The sequence below is a fragment of the Carettochelys insculpta genome, chromosome 3, assembly GCF_033958435.1.
Source record: "Carettochelys insculpta isolate YL-2023 chromosome 3, ASM3395843v1, whole genome shotgun sequence".
Taxonomy (NCBI): domain Eukaryota; kingdom Metazoa; phylum Chordata; order Testudines; family Carettochelyidae; genus Carettochelys; species Carettochelys insculpta.
In genome coordinates, this window is record NC_134139.1 from 55,302,195 (window position 1) to 55,320,676 (window position 18,482).

At 43.2% G+C, this 18,482-nt stretch overlaps 1 protein-coding gene across 1 annotated transcript in view; it reads right to left on the minus strand.

The window, feature by feature from the left end:
* Positions 1 to 123: 123 nt before the first annotated feature.
* Positions 124 to 18,482, minus strand: part of DNAH14 (dynein axonemal heavy chain 14) — a gene marked incomplete at its 5' end in the record, with an annotated part of 447,359 nt that continues 429,000 nt past the window's right edge. The window contains 6 exons of the mRNA XM_074988409.1: positions 124 to 336; positions 683 to 829; positions 2,759 to 2,916; positions 6,597 to 6,739; positions 16,041 to 16,153; positions 17,597 to 17,793. Coding sequence (XP_074844510.1) covers positions 124 to 336; positions 683 to 829; positions 2,759 to 2,916; positions 6,597 to 6,739; positions 16,041 to 16,153; positions 17,597 to 17,793 — 971 coding nt within the window. The remainder of the gene's footprint in view (positions 337 to 682; positions 830 to 2,758; positions 2,917 to 6,596; positions 6,740 to 16,040; positions 16,154 to 17,596; positions 17,794 to 18,482) is intronic.

Sequence of the window (18,482 nt, forward strand, 5' to 3'; positions counted from 1 at the left end):
TCTGTACAGCACATAGCTGACTTTTGAAGCTGTTGTCCTATCTTAGTTCTACAGCAGATAAGATGTGGTTTTTATGAAAGAAATGGCTAACAATAAAGGGTGTTGTTTTTTTTCTAAGTTTAGTCAGTCATCCAGTTGGCACAGCATTGCAACCCCTCTTGTAACCCAGTGACTGGGCATTCTCAAGGTTGGTAGACTGACTGTTGTTACAAAGTTAGTAGACAGACCTGTAGATAACAAGATTCCAGCTCTTTGAGGAGTCCGGTAAAGAGGACATTCATAATGCATTAGTTCTCTTTGATCCTCATCTGGACATACACGTCTTGCTTGAATAATCTAAAAATAATCACAACAGGATTTTTAAGTACCTTCTATGTATTATCACTAGTGATAATTGGTACATAGTTAAGCCAGCTGAAAATGTTTTTTGGTTGGGCAATCTAGTCCTTATATCACTCCTCTAGAAATTAAATCTTGGCTGTTCCTTAGCTGACTTGGAGTTCCAGTTCTTATGCATGCAAAATTTCCACTGAGCAAAGTACATTTTGCCCAAGCAACCAGCTGCAGGAAGAATCGATGGGTATTTCCCTGGCCAGTCCAAAATGATAGCTTAAGAGTCAAATTCTTTGTAAAGGGTATAGATGACAGATACCAAACCTTAAAGTAGCAGTGTAGCTCTCACCTGTTGTGGTAAAAACACTATTTCAGGGAGTGGATAAAATCGATCATAAATAAAGGGTTCTTCCAGCACATGTGTAGTAGGATTCCACTGTGCACCATCAATATATAAACCAAAAACTACAACACCATTTTCAGTTGGGGAAGATTCCTAAGGTGACACAGAGACAAATACACAGATTAGATAAGATAGGGTAGAGACCAGTGGTTAGCTTTTGAGAAGCCTTAATGATGTTGATAAAGACATTTTAAATTCATTCATGAAGGCTACATCTACACTAGCACACTACATTGAAATAGGCTACTTCGACGCGTATCGTCTACATGTCCTCCAGGGCTGGTGCCACCGATGTTCCAGGTCGAAGTAGCGATGGGGAACATCAAAAGGAGCCGCCCCAGAAGGAAATGTGGAGCGTCCACACACACGAGTGTTCCCTGTTGAAATAAAGGTCTGGCAAAGCCCCAGGCTGCTCCCTTAAAGGACCCCCTCCCAGACACACTTGCCCTGCACAGCACGAGACCCACAGAGCCGACAAACGGTTGCAGACACTGTGCACGCAGCATGGACTGCCCCCGCCCCCCCAGCTGCAGCAGCCAGAAGCCCTGGGCTAAGGGCTGCTGCATGTGGTGACCATAGAGCCCCTGCAAGGGCTGGATAGCGCATCTCTCAACCCCCTCAGCTGATGGCTGCCATGGAGGACGTGCCCCCCCCCCCCATTTCAAAGTAGCGGGATGCGGATCGTCTACACACACCCTACTTCAACGTCAAAGTAGGGTGCTATTCCCATCTTCAGATGGGAATAGCAATTTTGACATCTCACCACCTAACGTTGATTTCAATGTCAAAATAGCACATGGCGCGTGTAGATGCGACACGTGCTATTTCGACGTTGGCTGGCTACTTTGAAGTAGCTGGCTAGTGTAGATACACTCAAAGTGTTTTACATCTAGTGGTATGGCTCAGCACCTATTATTTAATGAGCTGTCAAAAGCTAAAAAGACAGCTTAGTCCTAAATACTCTCTTATTCTGAAGTTCATATTCCATATCATAACAACTTTACAATGAATGAGTATGGTGGTTGGCAGCCTGAAAATGATGAACTCCAAATTAATGGGTACATTTTCATGGAAATATGAATGCCAAATCCAGGAGAGATTGGTATAGTCCAGTTTGAAAAAAGGAAAGCATTCAAGTAGGAAGTCCAGGGTTATTTTCTTGTAGTTCCAAGCATAATAATTTATATAACAATATATTAGAAGGTTCTCTTGCTACTTATTCTAATGAGGACAGTGAAGTGTCTGATTTTTTTTTAACTACTACTATCACAGTTTGATCCCCAAGCTATTACCAGAACAAACACCTTGTTAAAGCTGCCAGTTCAGGGTTTAGTAAATAAGAGTACAACTAAGCATCTACTGCATGAGCGAGAGGGTTACTGTGAGTTGACTTCTTCGCTGGAGAGAGCGAGCAAAGTAGATTGTCATTGCTCTTTACCCATTTACAACCCCCAATAATGATTTCTGATCTCCCCTCTATCCATGATAGTAAGTCAACACCTCATTTCCTTGCCTTCTGTCCCTCATGGCTGCATTTACAGTTGACATTTTGTTGGTGTCTGCTGTCAAAAACGCACTTCCAGTTGCCCAGGCCTCATCTTGAGGGTCCAACTGGGACCTCCTAGCAGCTATGATATCATGCTCTGGGGATAAAATGCCTTCAGTCTTGCAATCTGCTGGTGGCTATGAGCCTCTTTGTGATTGGTAGTAGCAATAATCACTTTTCTAAGGCTCAGCTGGAAATAGACATGAAAAAGTTTTCTCTCTCTCAAATTGTAACCACCTAAGTGGGACAAAGACAGGGTGCTGATTTCTAGACTGCCAGAGATTCATAGCATCATGGTGGTTTATCTGTGTTGATGAACGGTTTGAAACAAAGCAAGGCCAACTTATATATTGGAGGAGAGGGGGCATGAAACTGTTGTGGAGCAGACCAGTTTGTTGAAACAAACTGGTGTTTTAGCACTCACCTTGCTTCCTGCCATATTTAATTTGTTTTCTAGATGCCATTAGGAAGCTTACCTTAAAAGCAGCTTGTATAATATTTTGTTTTCTTTTGACTTGTGTGAGGTTGCACTCTTCATCAGGGCTTGTAGGGAGCAGGTTATGGCCAAAAGTAAGAGAATCCACTGAGCTTCTATTTTGACGCGCATAGTTCTGCAGCACTGCAGTAAGAAATCCTGCAGGAATAAAATACATGACGATCTAGTATCAAAACGTTAGGGCCCCAGAGCATAGCGCTGCTGCCAGCAGCACTATGCAAATGAGGTTTGTAGAAACTGCAAATGGTCAAATGCTTTCTATTTGCTGAGCCATGTAAGATTTTTGCAGAGGGGGCTGCCCGCAGTAAAGAGACTGGTGCCCCTGACAGCTACCACCACCAGCAACACCCCCCCCCCCCCCCCCCCCCGCCATCATCCCTAAGTGTATTTAAGATGAGCCCAGGTTATACTGAAGTGCACGTTTGCTATGCCATTACTAAACTCTCTAAACTGACATTGTATCATCCCATGATTGTCAGCTTACAATGCTGTTCACCTTAATTGTAAAGTAAATAAGTAATAGTGTCAAGTATATGCTTTCATGCCTCCTTGCTGCCTCCAACATCCTGGAAAGATGAGGCTTTTTTTTTTTTTTTTTTTTTAATTGTTTTTGACACACCAACCAGAAAAAGAGTCCAGCTTAGTGCTGCTGCTGTGCTCTGGAAGGGTTAAATTCCCTTTTCTTTCTTTTTTTTTTTTTTTTAAATTATTATTAGCGTTGAATGCAGACAGAAAGTGAGGCATTAAAATACCTAACTTTTTAGGACGATGCCATGCTACTCTGCAATTGTGAACTTCAAGGTGGCCAGCCAGCCACGCTACAAAAAAGGAAAGCTAGCCACTAAGCAATATTGATGAGACAACTGGGATTTACACAGTATGATGTGTCAGCTTGACCTTCACAGTGATGAACCCATCTCTGGATTTAGGCCTAGTCTGGCTTAGGTGCCTTTCTCAATACTAAACTGGTTTAGGCAGATGGGGATTCCATTATGGGTGAGTGTACAAACCATCCCATCAGGAAAATTCCTACTCCTACTCCTAGCTGTAGTATATTGGAGCCTGAGCCTGAGCTAAGGTGTCTTGGGGACTGCTGGCAGAAACTGGGAGTGGTTCCCCCTACCCCACCAACCTTTCCCTGTGGTGCCTACGTGTTGGATGTAGTTGCCTAAAGTGTCAGTTAGGCATCTCATCCTTTTGTGGAATCAACTATAGCCTCATGCATGTTTGGAATCTGCTGTTTGACAAAGCCGCAATCTACTAGATGCACCTGCCACATTAAGATTGACATTTAGCGCCTCAAAAACCCTGTTTAGAGGCTGCCTAACTTTATAAGCATATAGGTTCCTCTTGGCACCTAAGTCCTTGCCACTGGAAATACACAAAAACTGCTTTGTAGTAGTTGTGTAGTGCTCTTAAAAAAATCACAGAATCTGACAGCTTTGTAGCCTTACTTGTGTACTGCACAGGGTGCTTTATGCAGATGGCTGCAAATGCCAGTAGGTGGCAGAGGGCCCCTAAACATTAGGCATTGCAGTGCTGATGCTCAGCCCCCCCCACCCCTTGCTTTTTTGGTCAAGCAGGAGTTCTTACACAATTTGCTGAGAAGAAATAAAACACGCTGTTTTAACTTAGGCAGTTTTGTCACGCTGATAACCCAGACTTTTTTTGTGAAAGCACTAATGGACAAATCATCTAGGCTGTGTCTACACTAGCACCCCTGTTTTGAAAGGGGGATGCTAATGAGACACTTCAAGGTGTGCTAATGAGGTACTGCAATGAATATGCAGCACCTCATTAGCATAATAGCAGCCGCAGCACTTTGAAAGTGCTGCTTTCAATCAGTTGCTCGGCTACATGGGGTCCTTTTCGAAAGACTCCCTACACGTGTTGAAAGCCCCTTATTCCCATTTGGTTATAGGAATAAGGGGATTTGGACGTGTGGGGGTTCTTTAAAAAAATGACTCCATGTAGAAGAGCTGCGTGTGCGCTCAAAAGTGGCACTTTTGAAGTGCCGTGGCTGCTGTTATACTAATATTCGTTGCAGTACCTCATTAACATATGCTGAAGTGTCTCATTAGCATCCCCCTTTCGAAAGGGGAGTGCTAGTGTAGACATAGCCATAATGTTGGCTAGTCCATCTAAAAAAAAAACACCACAAACGTCAGCACAGACCAGTTACCAATTTAGGTCATTCTTATATTTTAGGTATTTGTAAATAATGTATTAAAAATTAAGCCCAATAGAGGTGCTTACTCTAGCCCTTAAAACTTTCTCCCATCGCCCATGTTTTCTGAAGTCATTTTAAACTTCAATTTGTGTGAGGAAATACAGGTGCAATATGCAGTGAGGAAAAAAGTGTTTGTGCCATAGTACTTTAGTTGAATAAGCAAATACCCTTGATATTTGTTTGCAGGTAATGCAGTTGACAATGCCACCATAAGGTCATCAATTAATCAGCAAATGAAAACAACACAGGTTATAGGCTCAAACTGTGCAAAACCAGTTTGGAATGATTTGAATATAAAATATGCCCAAAAAGGGAATCGGGATGGATAGCCAATACACTCATCCCTCGCTCTACAAGCACAATTGGTTCCCATCTTCATGCTTGGACGCAAAAACTTGTAAGAGGGACACTAAATTCTCATTAGAATACACATAAAAGTCGCTGATTGGTTCCTAGAGCTCACGAAGGAGTGGCAGCAGGTGGTGGTGCTTTTGGACGGTAAGTGAACCTTGGGTAGGGTGGGGGAGGTAGGGAGGCAGTTTAAAGGCTAGGGGCAATTTAGGGCCATGACTGGAGGGTTAAAACTTGGTGGCCAGTTGGGTCCGTGGGGGTTCAGACTGCTGAAGGGTGGGTGTGTGGTCTGGCTGGGAGGAGTGGGGGGTGTCAGGCTGCCATGGGACCAGTCTGCGGGGCCTGGGCTGGGGGATTAAGACTGCCATGGGTTGGAGCTATGGGACTAGTCTGTGAGGCTGGAGGCTGGGGAGGGGGGTCAGGCTGCGGTGGGGCTGGCAGAGGGCAGGGGGGGTCAGGCTGCTGTGGGGCCAGCAAGGGGAGCAGCTGGGTCAGGCTCCTGCGGGGACAGCGGGAGATGGGTCAGGCTGCTGCATGTAGGCACTGCGGGTCCAGCAGGGGATCAGACCACTGTGGGACCTGTGTGTGGGGGGCGGGGTCAGGCTGCTGCAAACTGGCAGAAGGGGGAGGGGGATCAGACTAAGGCAGGGTGGAACCGGGGGAGGGGTTAGCTTTATATTAGCGGGAGAGTTCACTCATGGAGTGAACTACAGAAAGGAAATGTGTGCCTCGTTTAGTCGTAAGTGAAGTATTCAAAGAGGGATGAGTGTACTGCTATATAATGTGTAGCCTTATTTTTATGATCAATGTAAGGTGCACATCTTCTGGACCATGTTAAAAAAAAATCTCTGATGAAAAGCAACAGTGTAACCCAGAGAGATTTAAGGAAGCATCAACTGGCCAACCTCTTCTAAAAGAATAGTGTCTTCTGATCAATCATTAATGAGGCAAGCAACATTGAAACTAGGTGGTCAGCCAAAGTCAAGTGATAAATCAAAATGAAATATTAATTCTATACAGATTGGGAAGCAGTCCAAGTTTTGGTATGATGATCTGCAAAAACAGACAAAAGATTACTCGCCGAAGGAAGAAACTTTTGCCTGCCTCTAGACATGACAGACCCTTTCTGCCCCCATCCAACACCATCTCAGTTCTGAGACAGAGCAGAAGATTTGGAAAGAAAAAATTACAAATCCATCACTATATAATATGGATGACTGCCTAGTTATTAGCGTACCTTGTGGGGAAAAAAACCCTGAAAGCCAAAAGCGACTGGGCTGTCCCTGAATGGTGGATATGTTGGACTTGTCACAAGTTGGTGATGAAAATGAGATCTCTGCTGTTTTGCCTTGTTTCTGAATCATCATTAAGTTGTTATGCCTGTTTTTAAAAGAGAGCAGGTTCTTTTGTAACACATCAACATGCAGCCAAATCCTATCTCGCTTTCTTGAAAACAAAAATCCTCATTATTCTTAAAGGCATATAAATTCCCTAGCAAAGTTTCTAAGGCTGTGTCTACACTAGCCCAAATCTCTGAAATGGCCATGCAAATGACCATTTCAAAGATTACTAATGAGGCACTGAAATGCATATTTAGCGCCTCATTAGCATGCTGCCAGCCGTGGCTCTTCAAAATTGCTGCTTTTAACTGCCGTGCGGCTCATCCAGATGGGTCCTTTTTGAAAGGACCCCAGGAAGTTTGAAATCCTATCAGCTGATCGGAATAAGGGGATTTCGAAGTTGGAGGGGTCCTTTCGAAAAGGACCCCTATCTGGATGAGCCGCTCGGCGGCAAAAAGGGGCAATTTCAAAGAGCTGTGGCAGGCAGCATGCTAATAAGGGGCTGAATATGCATTTCAGCGCTTCATTAGTAATCTTTGAAATGGCCATTTTGAAGATTTGGGCTAATGTAGATGTAGCCTAAATGTTGTTAGAGAAAACACATAAAATTAACAAATTAATGTCTGACTGCAACAAGTAAGAGTGAAGTAAATTGTATTATTAAATAACTTAAATGCTATTTATGAGCAGACTGTGATTTGACATGGGCTCTTCAATAAACTGATTAACTCTGATACAGTATATTTTGTTCAAACAACTCAATTCAGTTCATTTGTGTGAGAGAAAAGTAGCTGCCTCAAAGTGACATCTAAACCTTTCATCTTCAATATTACATAAGGTAGGAGCCAAAATTTGCTCTCCTTAGCCACATCTACACTAGCCCCTTCCTTTGGGAAGGGACAGGGTAATGAGCGAGGTCAGAAGATGCTAATGAGGCACTACCATGACTATGCAGCACCTCATTAGCATAATGATAACAAAGGCTATTGGATAGCACCACTTTTGAATCACGCACCACCTGTGGAGACAGGGGCCTTTTGAAAGCCCCCACCCCAGTCTTTAAAAGCCCTTATTCCTATTTGGTTTTAGGAATAAAGGGCTTTTGAAGTCCGGGGGGTCCTTTCGAAAGGACTCCGTCTACATGGGCAGTGCGTGATTCAAAAGCACCACTTTCAAATAGACATGTCTGTCATTATGCTAATGAGGTGCTGCATATTCATGGTGTGCCTCCTTAGCATCTTCTGACCTCGCTCATTACCATGTCCATTCTGACAGGAAGGGGCTATTGTAGACCTAGCCCTTATGTGAATAATTTCATTGGTAAGTAGCTGCTCATCTGACAAAGGTATGAAGGATTTAACTACAGATAGCTATTAAAGTGACAATGCAATGGCTGTTTATCAATTTACATGAAATGAGCTGCTGGTCTCAGTCCAGTACTGAACTAACACTTGTCACAAAACCATTACCATCACTTGCTACAAGTCTGAGCCAGAGAGTGCATTGGTAAGAAAGACTGAACATTTGCTTCATTGCTCGATGTGGACTTTTCAGAGAAATCTAGTGTCCAGAACTGTACATTTTTGGTGCCCTTATAGTACCTATTCTCCAGCTCTGGGGCGAGCAAACGTTTTGGGTCGGGCCCCACTTTTTGTCCCTACAATTAGCAGCCCCACCCTCCCACGGCCCATGGCCCTGGAAGCGAGTGGTGGGAGTTGGCAGCAGAGGCCGGGGGAGCTACTGGAAGCCATGGAGGAGATAGCAGAGGCCAAGCGTGCTGCACCACTCCTCCCTGATGAAATTTTGTGCACACATCCCGGGGGTGCATTTCCCCCCGCCCCACACCCTGCTGTAGCCAAATAGAGGACTTCAGTTGCTGGAGCTGGCAATTCAGCATCTTTCAACATCTGTAAATGTTCAATAAAATTAAAGGAAAAGAAATCCATTATGGTAAAACCAGATATTGACTGTAATAGTAAAGAAAATTATCTGTGGTCACTCTTCAAGAATAATGGATCGTACAAGACAATTTTTAAATAATAGACTATATCTAATGTTTCATAGAATCATAGAAGAGTAGGACTGGAAGGGACCTCGAGAGGCCATCGAGTCCAGCCCCCTGCCCTCATGGCAGGACCAAGCACTTTCTAGACCATCCCTGAAAGCCATCTATCTAACCTCTTCTTAAATATCTCCAGTGATGGAGATTCTACCACCTCCCTTGGCAATTCGTTCCAGTGTTTGATCACCCTGACAGTTAGGAACTTTTTCCTAATGTCCAACCTGAACCTCCCCTGCTGCAGTTTCAGTCCATTGCCTCTTGTTCTATCCTCAGAGGCAAGGAAGAACAAGTTCCCTCCGTCTTATGACACCCTTTTAGATACCTGAAAACTGCTATCATGTCCCCCCTCAATCTTCTCTTTTATAAACTAAACAATCCCAATTCTTTCAGCCTTTCTTCATAGGTCATGTTCTCTAGACCTTTGATCATTCTCGTTGCTCTCCTCTGGACCCTCTCCAATTTCTCCACATCCTTCCTGAACTGCGGTGCCCAGAACTGGACACAATACTCTAGCTGAGGCCTAACCAGCGCAGAGTAGAGCGGGAGAATGACTTCTCGTGTCTTGTTCACAACACACCTGTTAATGCATCCTAGAATCATGTTTGCCTTTTTCGCAACAGCATCACACTGTTGACTCATATTTAGCTTGTGGTTCACTATAACCCCTAGATCCCTTTCTGCTGTACTCACTCCTAGGCAGTCCTTTCCCATTCTGTATGTGTGACACTGATTGTTCCTTCCTAAGTGGAGCACTTTGCATTTGTCCTTATTAAACTTCATCCTGTTTCCCTCAGCCCATTTCTCCAGTTTATCCAGATCCTTTTGAATTATGACCCTATCCTCCAAAGAAGTTGCAACCCCTCCCAGCTTGGTATCATCTGCAAACTTAATAAGTGTACTTTCTATGTCAATATCTAAATTGTTAATGAAGATATTGAACAGAACTGGTCCCAAAACAGACCCCTGCAGAACCCCACTAGTTATACTTTTGCAGCCGGATTGAAAACCATTAATAACTACTCTCTGGGTACGGTTATCCAGCCAGTTGTTCACCCACCTTATAGTAGCCCCATCTAAGTTGTTTTTGCATAGTTTATTGATAAGTATATTATGTGAGACCATGTCAAATGCTTTACTGAAGTCTAGGTATACCACATCCACCGCTTCTCCCTTACCCACAAGACTTGTTATTCTATCAAAGAAAGCTATTAGATTGGTTTGACATGATCTGTTTTTAACAAAGCCATGCTGGCTGTTCCCTGTCACCTTACAATTGCTTGCAGATGATTTCTTTAATTACCTGCTCCATTATCTTTCCTGGCACAGAAGTTAAGATGACTGGCCTGTAGTTTCCCGGGTTATTCTTGTTGCCCTTTTTATAAATGGGTACTATATCTGCCCTTTTCCAGTCTTCTGGAATCTCTCCCATCTCCCACGATTTACCAAAAATGATTGCTAAAGGCTCAGATACCTCTACTATCAGCTCCTTGAGGATTCTAGGATGCATTTCATCAGGCCTTGGTGATTTGCAGACATCCAATTTCTCTAAGTAAATTTTAATTTGTTCTCTTCCTATTTCAACTTCTAAACCTACCCCTTTTTTTAAACATCACTGCCATTTCCAAATTCCCTGTTACTGTTCCTCCCTCCTCACTGACCAATGGCCCTACCATCTCCTTAGTCTTCCTCTTGTTACCAATGTATTTGTAAAAAGCCTTCTTGTTTCCCTTTATGCTTGTAGCTAGTTTGAGCTCATTTTGTGCCTTAGCCTTTCTAATCTTGCTCCTGCATGCTCGTGTTGTTTGCCTATATTCATCCTTTGTAATTTGTCCTAGTTTCCGTTTCTTATATGATTCCTTTTTTATTTTGAGATCATGCAAGATCTCCTGGTTAAGCCAAGGCAGTCTTTTGCCATGTTTTCTATCCTTCCTACACAGCGGGATAGCTTGCTTTTGGGCCCTTAATAATGTCCCTTTGAAAAACTGCCAACTCTCCTCAGCCGGTTTTCCCCTCAGTTTAGCTTCCCATGGGACCTTACCTACCAGCTGTCTGAGTTTACCAAAATCTGCCTTCCTGAAATCCATTATCTCTATTGTACTGTTTTCCCTTCCACCCTTCCTTAGAATTGTGAACTCTATGATTTCATGATCACTTTCACCCAAGCATCCTTCCACTTTCAAATTCTCAATAATTTCCTCCCTATTTGTTAAAATTAAATCTAGAACAGCTTCCCCTCTGGGAGCTTTTGCAACCTTTTGGAATAAAAAGTTGTCTGCAATGCAATCCAAGAATTTATTGGACAGTCTGTCCCCTGCTGTATTAGTTTCCCAACATATACCTGGATAGTTGAAGTCCCCCATCACCACCAAATTCTGGGTCCTGGATGATTTTGTTAGCTGTTTAAAGAAAGCCTCATCCACCTCTTCCACCTGGCTAGGGGGCCTGTAGTAGGCCCTAGTAGGACCTCATCCTTGTTTTTTACTCCTCTGAGTCTAACCCAGAGACTTTCAACCCGTCCATCTCCTACGTCCATCTCCACCTCTGTCCAAGTGTGTACATTTTTAATATACAAGGCAACACCTCCTCCCTTCTTTCCCTGTCTGTCCTTCCTAAGCAGGCTGTACCCTTCAAAACCAACATTCCAGTCATGAGTATTATCCCACCAAGTTTCTGTGATGCCAACGATATCATAGTTGTATTTGTTTATTAGTACTTCCAATTCTTCTTGTTTATTTCCCATACTTCTTGCATTTGTATATAGGCATCTCAGACATTGATTTGGTCTTGCCTCCCAGTTTTGCCCTGGCTCTCTTTTTACTCTCCCAGTGTAGCCCATACTCCCTCCCATTTCAAATTCATCTCCCATGTATTCATGCTGTCCACTTACCTGCGGGCTTTGCTCCCCTGCCCCCGTTGAACCTAGTTTAAAGCCCTCCTCGCTAGGTTAGCCAGCCTGTGTCCGAATATGGTCTTCCCCCTCCTCGAAAGGTGAACGCCATCTCTGCCTAGCAGTCCTTCCCGGAAAAGGATCCCGTGGTCAAGGAAACCAAAGCCTTCCTGGCGACACCATCTACGCAACCAAGCATTCACCTCTAGGATACACCTGTCTCTGCCTGGGCCCCTACCTCTGACAGGCAGGATTGAAGAGACTACCACCTGCGCCCCAAACCCCCTGACCCGTGCCCCCAGAGCCCTGAAGTCACTCTTGACCTGCTTTAAAAATCTTTATACACAAGCAATGCTCTGGATGTCAGTGTTTAGTACATTTTGGTGCCCTTACAGTACATGTACTTTAGTGTTTAAATTTCTACACTTAGTGAGGACTGTACTCTATTCAAGAAGATTCTGGTTAGATATGTTCTACCCTATCCTAGCTTTTTTTTAACCTCTTTATAAGTCACAATATGAATACATCGCTTAAAATTATACAGAATAAATAACCAAGGACACCATTGTAGATGATGGCACTCTGACTTTTTAATATATTTTTGGGGTGAACTCCTGGCTCACCTGAAGTCAATGAAAATTTTGCAATTAACTTCAAGGGAGCCAGGTATTTGCTGAATTCTGTAGTAGACGGGTTTCCCTATTCAGGGTATAGCCTCAGGCACCGAATAACTTCGAAGGTCTGGCAAAGCTCCTGTTGAAATCAGTGGGTGTTAGGCAGCTAAATATCATGAAGCCTTTGTTTTTTTTACCCCGACAGTGTTATAAAAGCTAGTGAGAATTTACATGTACACCCAGACCCCAGCTAATGAATGGGTGTGTTCCAAACTTTGTCAGTTGGTTACTCGGAATGGATTTTCCCATAGAAACAATGTTAGAAATGGCAGTCAGGGTCTCAGGCTAGCACACAAAAGACAATATAACCCTGCCTCCCACGCCCCTCAGCTCCTGCCAATGTAGCTGAAATACTGTTTATGTGCAATGAAAATAGTGTAAATAGGATTTTTTTAAATTTAATACTGAATGCTGGTGCTTGAGGAATGGCAGGTTTCATTAGAGGAGGATGAGGAAGTAGGTGGAGATTCTGAAAGGGCCTTTTGGGCAGCTCCTGGCTGCCACCCACTCACATTCCTTATGGTCTCTGCACTGGCTCCTGCACACCCCAGTTGGTGTGGACTGCACCCAGACCTTGTTCTCCAGGAGGTATTCAGAGGCATGAGTGTGGGCCAGAAGACTCCGCAGGCACAAGGGAGCAGTCACACAGCTGGCAGCTAGAGAGAAGCAGTGGTTTGCCCTTCAAAGCACTGCTTCTCACCAGCTACTGCTTGTGCAGTTAGCTCCTACCCCTCCAGCGTCCTCCAGCAAGAACTTCCACTGCTTGCTACCTCCCTGTGCCTCTTGCCTGTGCTCCTGAGGCTGAAGGAGAACTTTTGTTTTGTGCAGATGTTCGTAAGTCAGACATTTGTAACTCAGGGAGTGCCTGTATATGAAATACATTCTTATGAACTTGCTTGCTGTAAGTTTCACATTAAATTTGCTTGGCTTGAATAAGTGGATCTATTGTTGTTAATGACTCCAAGGCTACGTCTACACGTGAACCCTACATCGAAGTAGCCTATTTCGATGTAGTGACATCGAAATAGGCTATTTTGATGAATAACATCTACACGTCCTCCAGGGCTGGCAACGTCGACGTTCAACAACGACGTTGCACAGCATCACATCAAAATAGGTGCTGCGAGGGAACGTCTACACGCCACAGTAGCACACATCGACACAGCTGCAGACAGGGTCACAGGGCTGACTCATCAGCAAGCCGCTCCCTTAAAGGGCCCCTCCCAGACATAGTTGCACTAAACAACACAAAATACACAGAGCCTACAACTGGTTGCAGACCCTGTGCATGCAGCATGGATCCCCAGCTGCAGCAGCAGCAGCCAGAAGCCCTGGGCTAAGGGCTGCTGCACACGGTGACCATAGAGCACCGCAGGGCTGGAGAGAGAGCGTCTCTCAACCCCTCAGCTGATGGCCGCCATGGAGGACCCCACAATTTCGATGTTGCAGGACGCGCAATGACTACACGGTCCCTACTTCGACGTTGAACGTCGAAGTAGGGCACTATTCCTATCCCCTCATGGGGTTAGCAGCTTCGACGTCTCGCCGCTTAACGTCGATGTTAACATCGAAATAGCGCCCAACACGTGTAGCCGTGACGGGCACTATTTCGAAGTTAGTGCCACTACTTTGAAGTAGCGTGCACGTGTAGACACGGCTCAAGAACAACAACAACTTTGGCAAGGCAACTGAATTCATTTTGCAGCTCTGTGTACATTGACCAGATTGACCATAATATGACAAAAATACTGTACTAGTTTCCTCATCTTTGTTGGATTTAATACACTTCCTCAAGTTGCATGAGTTTCTGTTCTGTGCCTTTGGATCTTTCCCTTCACAATGCTTCAGGCTGACTCATCTCTGATCCCTTTTACCACCCTACGTCTCTTTTATCTGGAAGTTCATTGAACGTGATGTGTAGAATGTCAGTTACTCTCCTTTAATCCATTCTAGACATGCTCCAGGCTGGTTTCTGACCCTTTCTGCTCAACTGAAACTGCTTTCGCCAAAATCTCTAATGATTCTCCATAGCAAAAGCTCAGACTCAAGACTAGTCTCAGGCTCCTTGACCTGTCAGCCAGCCACCCTCAACACATTTGAAATCTTGTCCTCCTGTGATTCTGTCCTCTTCTGGACCTCCTCCTACTTCTCTAATGCTCTTCAGACAAATTTCCTCATCTTCCCAATTTCTTCATCTTCCTTTCTGGGGCGGGGGGGAGGAGAAGAGGGTGTGTGTGTTGTTCCTCAAGGTGTATCCTTGGTCCTCTACAATATGGCCTTTCCTATCCATCACATAGCTAACACTCTCACCAAGATTCTCATTATCGTATGTCTCAATTACCTGCAATATATTTTACTCTGTCCTTGACAAATACAAACTTGCTCCACTCTTAGCCATTTAGAAAGCCGTTGCAAAGAGTCTTCTAGCCCCTCACTTAGCACCTTCTTTGTGTGAGTCTAGTGGATCATTTGACTCTAGTACAAACATAAGCTATGTCAGGGCTCAGCAGCCCCCAGTACAGGTGCTTAGAGTGGCACGCAAGCCAATTTTCATCAGCATGTGAGGCAGGAGCTTAGCCCCACCCTACCTCTCCCATGCAGATGGGTGCTTATTCAAAGCCATGCCACTTGTGGATTAACAAACAATCAGCTAATGCTACTGACCACCACCTACACGATAAAGCTCTGCATCTTTATTTATTAATGCAGCTATTTTAGGTAGGACTATTACTGACTTCAAAAAGTATCACTGGCACTTGGACATACATAGAAGTCAAAAGGTTAAATTTTGACAGTCTGCCTTGAAAAGGTTGCTGACCACTGAGCTACTTCATTTCACTTTCAAGGGCCTTTGAAACCTCTCCCTCTCCTACCTATCATCTCCAATTGAAAGGTAATTTCCTGCCCCTGAGGGGTCCATAATGTCAACTTCTATTACTCACTTGTAACAACAGCTGTGCTGAGACCACTGCCGATCATGATGAGTAATATAATATCACCTTTTTCCTTGCACTCCCCACCATCATTCTGTTTGTATCCATCTGTTGTCTTAGATGAGACACTCTTTGGAGCAGGGACTGGCTTTTTGTTGTGCTTTTATAGTACCCAGCACAAGGGGTTCTGGCCCATGACCAGGGCTCATAGGCATTATGATATCACAAATAATAATAAATAATACTGTATAACTACATTTTCCAGGGATCAGACTATGGAGTGTGGTACTCTGGGCCTGGCTGCTTCGAGTATTGGGATTAAGGGATGCAGTGACCATCTCCATCATCCACCCTGCATATCAAGGCTGGGGGTGGGGGTGCAGTGGACATGTCCCCGCCTGGAGCACTACACCACATGACTGAGGGCATAGTGACCACACCACCTGGAGCACAAGTGCTTGGGGTGCTCTGGCTGATTACCTTGTTACCCAAAGCACTGGGCTGATGCCTCAACCCCTGGATGCCCAGCACTGGCACTAGGGAGACTGGGACTGAAGGACAGGAAAAGAAGATAGGAAGGAAGGGAGGGGAGGGGCCTTGGGGCACATGAGGAGGGACCCAGAACTATGCTCTTCATGTCCTGAACCATGCCTCATATGCTAGGGGATCTTCAGAAGGAGAGCTTGTGGAGTCCATCTTAACCAAGATATTTGGTTCAGCATTCTAGCAAGAATTTTAATTTGATTATTGTTTTCCCCTTTACTTTTTTTCATGTTGCACTTTACCTTAACTGTATACAGGTGATGGTCTGGCTTGCCCACGTTGCAAAGAAATTCACTCGTAGTATCAGATCATCAATCCATGATCCCAAAGACTTATTGGACATATAGGAATATGGCTGTTGCAAATAACAAACAAGAAGAATCTTATTTTAGGGAACAAATAAATACAGATGCCCCCCATTCATAAACTGGACTATTACTCGTGAGTCTGCAGAAAAAGAATCACTGCATAAGACGTAGCAATGAACAAAATGTAGTTTTGGAAAGAACACTAAGAAACAACTCACAAACTTTTTGATTGTGATCACTATGAAATGACCTTTAATCTCTATTACGGGCAGTCAGTCCATAGACTACAAAAATAAGTAACAAATGAAACAAAAAAATCTGCCAGTGCTAAAATTCAGAAAATATATGCTCAAAAAGAAGACAAAAACCAAAATGTACCAGCTTTTCCAAAACATACTTAGAATACAGGTCGAACTTCTCTAATCCAGCACACTCGTTTGGCATCATTTGTGGTCTGGCATGATTTTAGTTAGCCAGATGTCCACTTCTCATGGATGTGGCCAAGTTTCCCATGGGCCCATAAAATTTGTTTACAGCCGCGAGGCCTGGCTCTCAGTGTTCTGTGCTGTTATTTAGCTCTAAATTCACTCCTAAATGTCTTCTAAGAGCCCAGTAAGCACTGGAAGTGTTGGAACTGCTGCTAAACAATATTGACCTCTGTGGTTCAGCAATTCACTCATTCAGCACTGGTCAGAGTAGATCAATCTGCCTAAGCATTTGAACTATATCGCTATGCTTTCTTTGTGCTCTTCACAGGTAAGTGAAACGTTCACTTGTATCACTGGAAGTTCAAAAACCAGGACAACACTGTAAAAATTTTAAAATTTAGACCTTTGTTTTCACTTCACAGGGTTCAAAAATGTTTTTTTTTTTGTTTTTTTTTTCGAATTTCAGTTACCCACTCCCTTTTTTCCCCAAATGAATGACGTAAAGATTTTTAATGCGACTTTTCTTTTTCCCTTCTGCCTTTTAACGGCTGGGGCAACTTCAGAAAAAAGCTTATGAAATGACAAAGAGAAAATGAAACTATAACTCTAGAAAATGTAATTTTTAAACTTTTCCCAACTGTCACAGTAGTGGAGATAGTTTCAATCTTTGGCCACTTTATGACTTTTCCAAGTTTGAAATAATTAAAGCAGAAAAAAAAAAAAGCAGAAAAAAACCAAAACCAAACAAACGAACAAAAAGACCAACCAGACAACCACAAAATAAAGACAAAATCAATCCCCACCCAACAAATAGCAAACTCACAAACATAAAAAGACATTTTAGATATACTATTTATTTAATGGTAGAAAGGAAAAGAAGTTACAACTTTTCACACTTTTTTTGGTTAAAAAAAAGGCACAATTTCAGATTAAAATTCCCTTCCTCCTTCCAGGGAGCTTCCTGAATTTCTTCTGTTAAAAGCCTGCTTGCAAGAGTCTCTCAGTACTCGATGGATCAAGGCATAGAAACCTACATACATAAATAAGAGGGTTTAAGCTTACCTGCCAGAACTCAGGCACTTTGAACTTCAAAACTGAGTTATAAATTTCTTCTAACCCTGTAGTTAGCATAATCTCCCCTTTCATAGCTTGTTGAAGTGAATGCAATGAAATGGTTATTACAGACAATAAACGATTAAATTGATCAATCTCCTGACGAAGAACAGTGACCAAAGCTGAATTGATGAAAGGGTCATGTCCTGATGAAGGAAAAAGAAGCAATTTCAGATAGAGCCAAAGAGGAGTAAGGAGCAGCTGCTCATTATACCATTTGAGATTTACAGATATTTGCGTGAATATCTCTCCTAGGCTGACAGGCCACTTTGCACCATGCAAAATAACGGGAAAGAATGTAGGTCATTAACTTTATCAAAAGCCTTTCTTCTATCAGCCAAAGGCAGGTTTGAAGTAACACCAATTAAGATGCATAAGTGACACTCATAATGTCAGATGACAGTTCATTACAATTCAAGGTAACAGTTCTCTTTTTTCTCAAAGAAGGAAAAAAAATTCTTGTGTACTCACTTTTTCCAATGTGGATTCCATAGTAAGTGTCTGCAACACTGAGACTAGCAAGGCTTAACGCATCAGAACAAGAAGTTAGTGTCAAATGTGCTAATTTCCAAATTTATAGAAGTTCTCAAATCTAGGAGTATAATCCTATGATAGGAATTTGATTTTCTTCCAGATTCTGAATTCCTTTTAACAATTAATGTGCAAATCCTGATATCTTTGTTCAACACTTGTTTAATCTTTACTTGGACACTACTACAAGTGAAATTACTGGGAAGTCTGCCTGATTAAGGAATGAATATGGACTCCAGGTTTTGGGATTTTTAAAAAATTATTGTTCTCATTGAAAAAAACATCAGTATAACTATGAAAATAG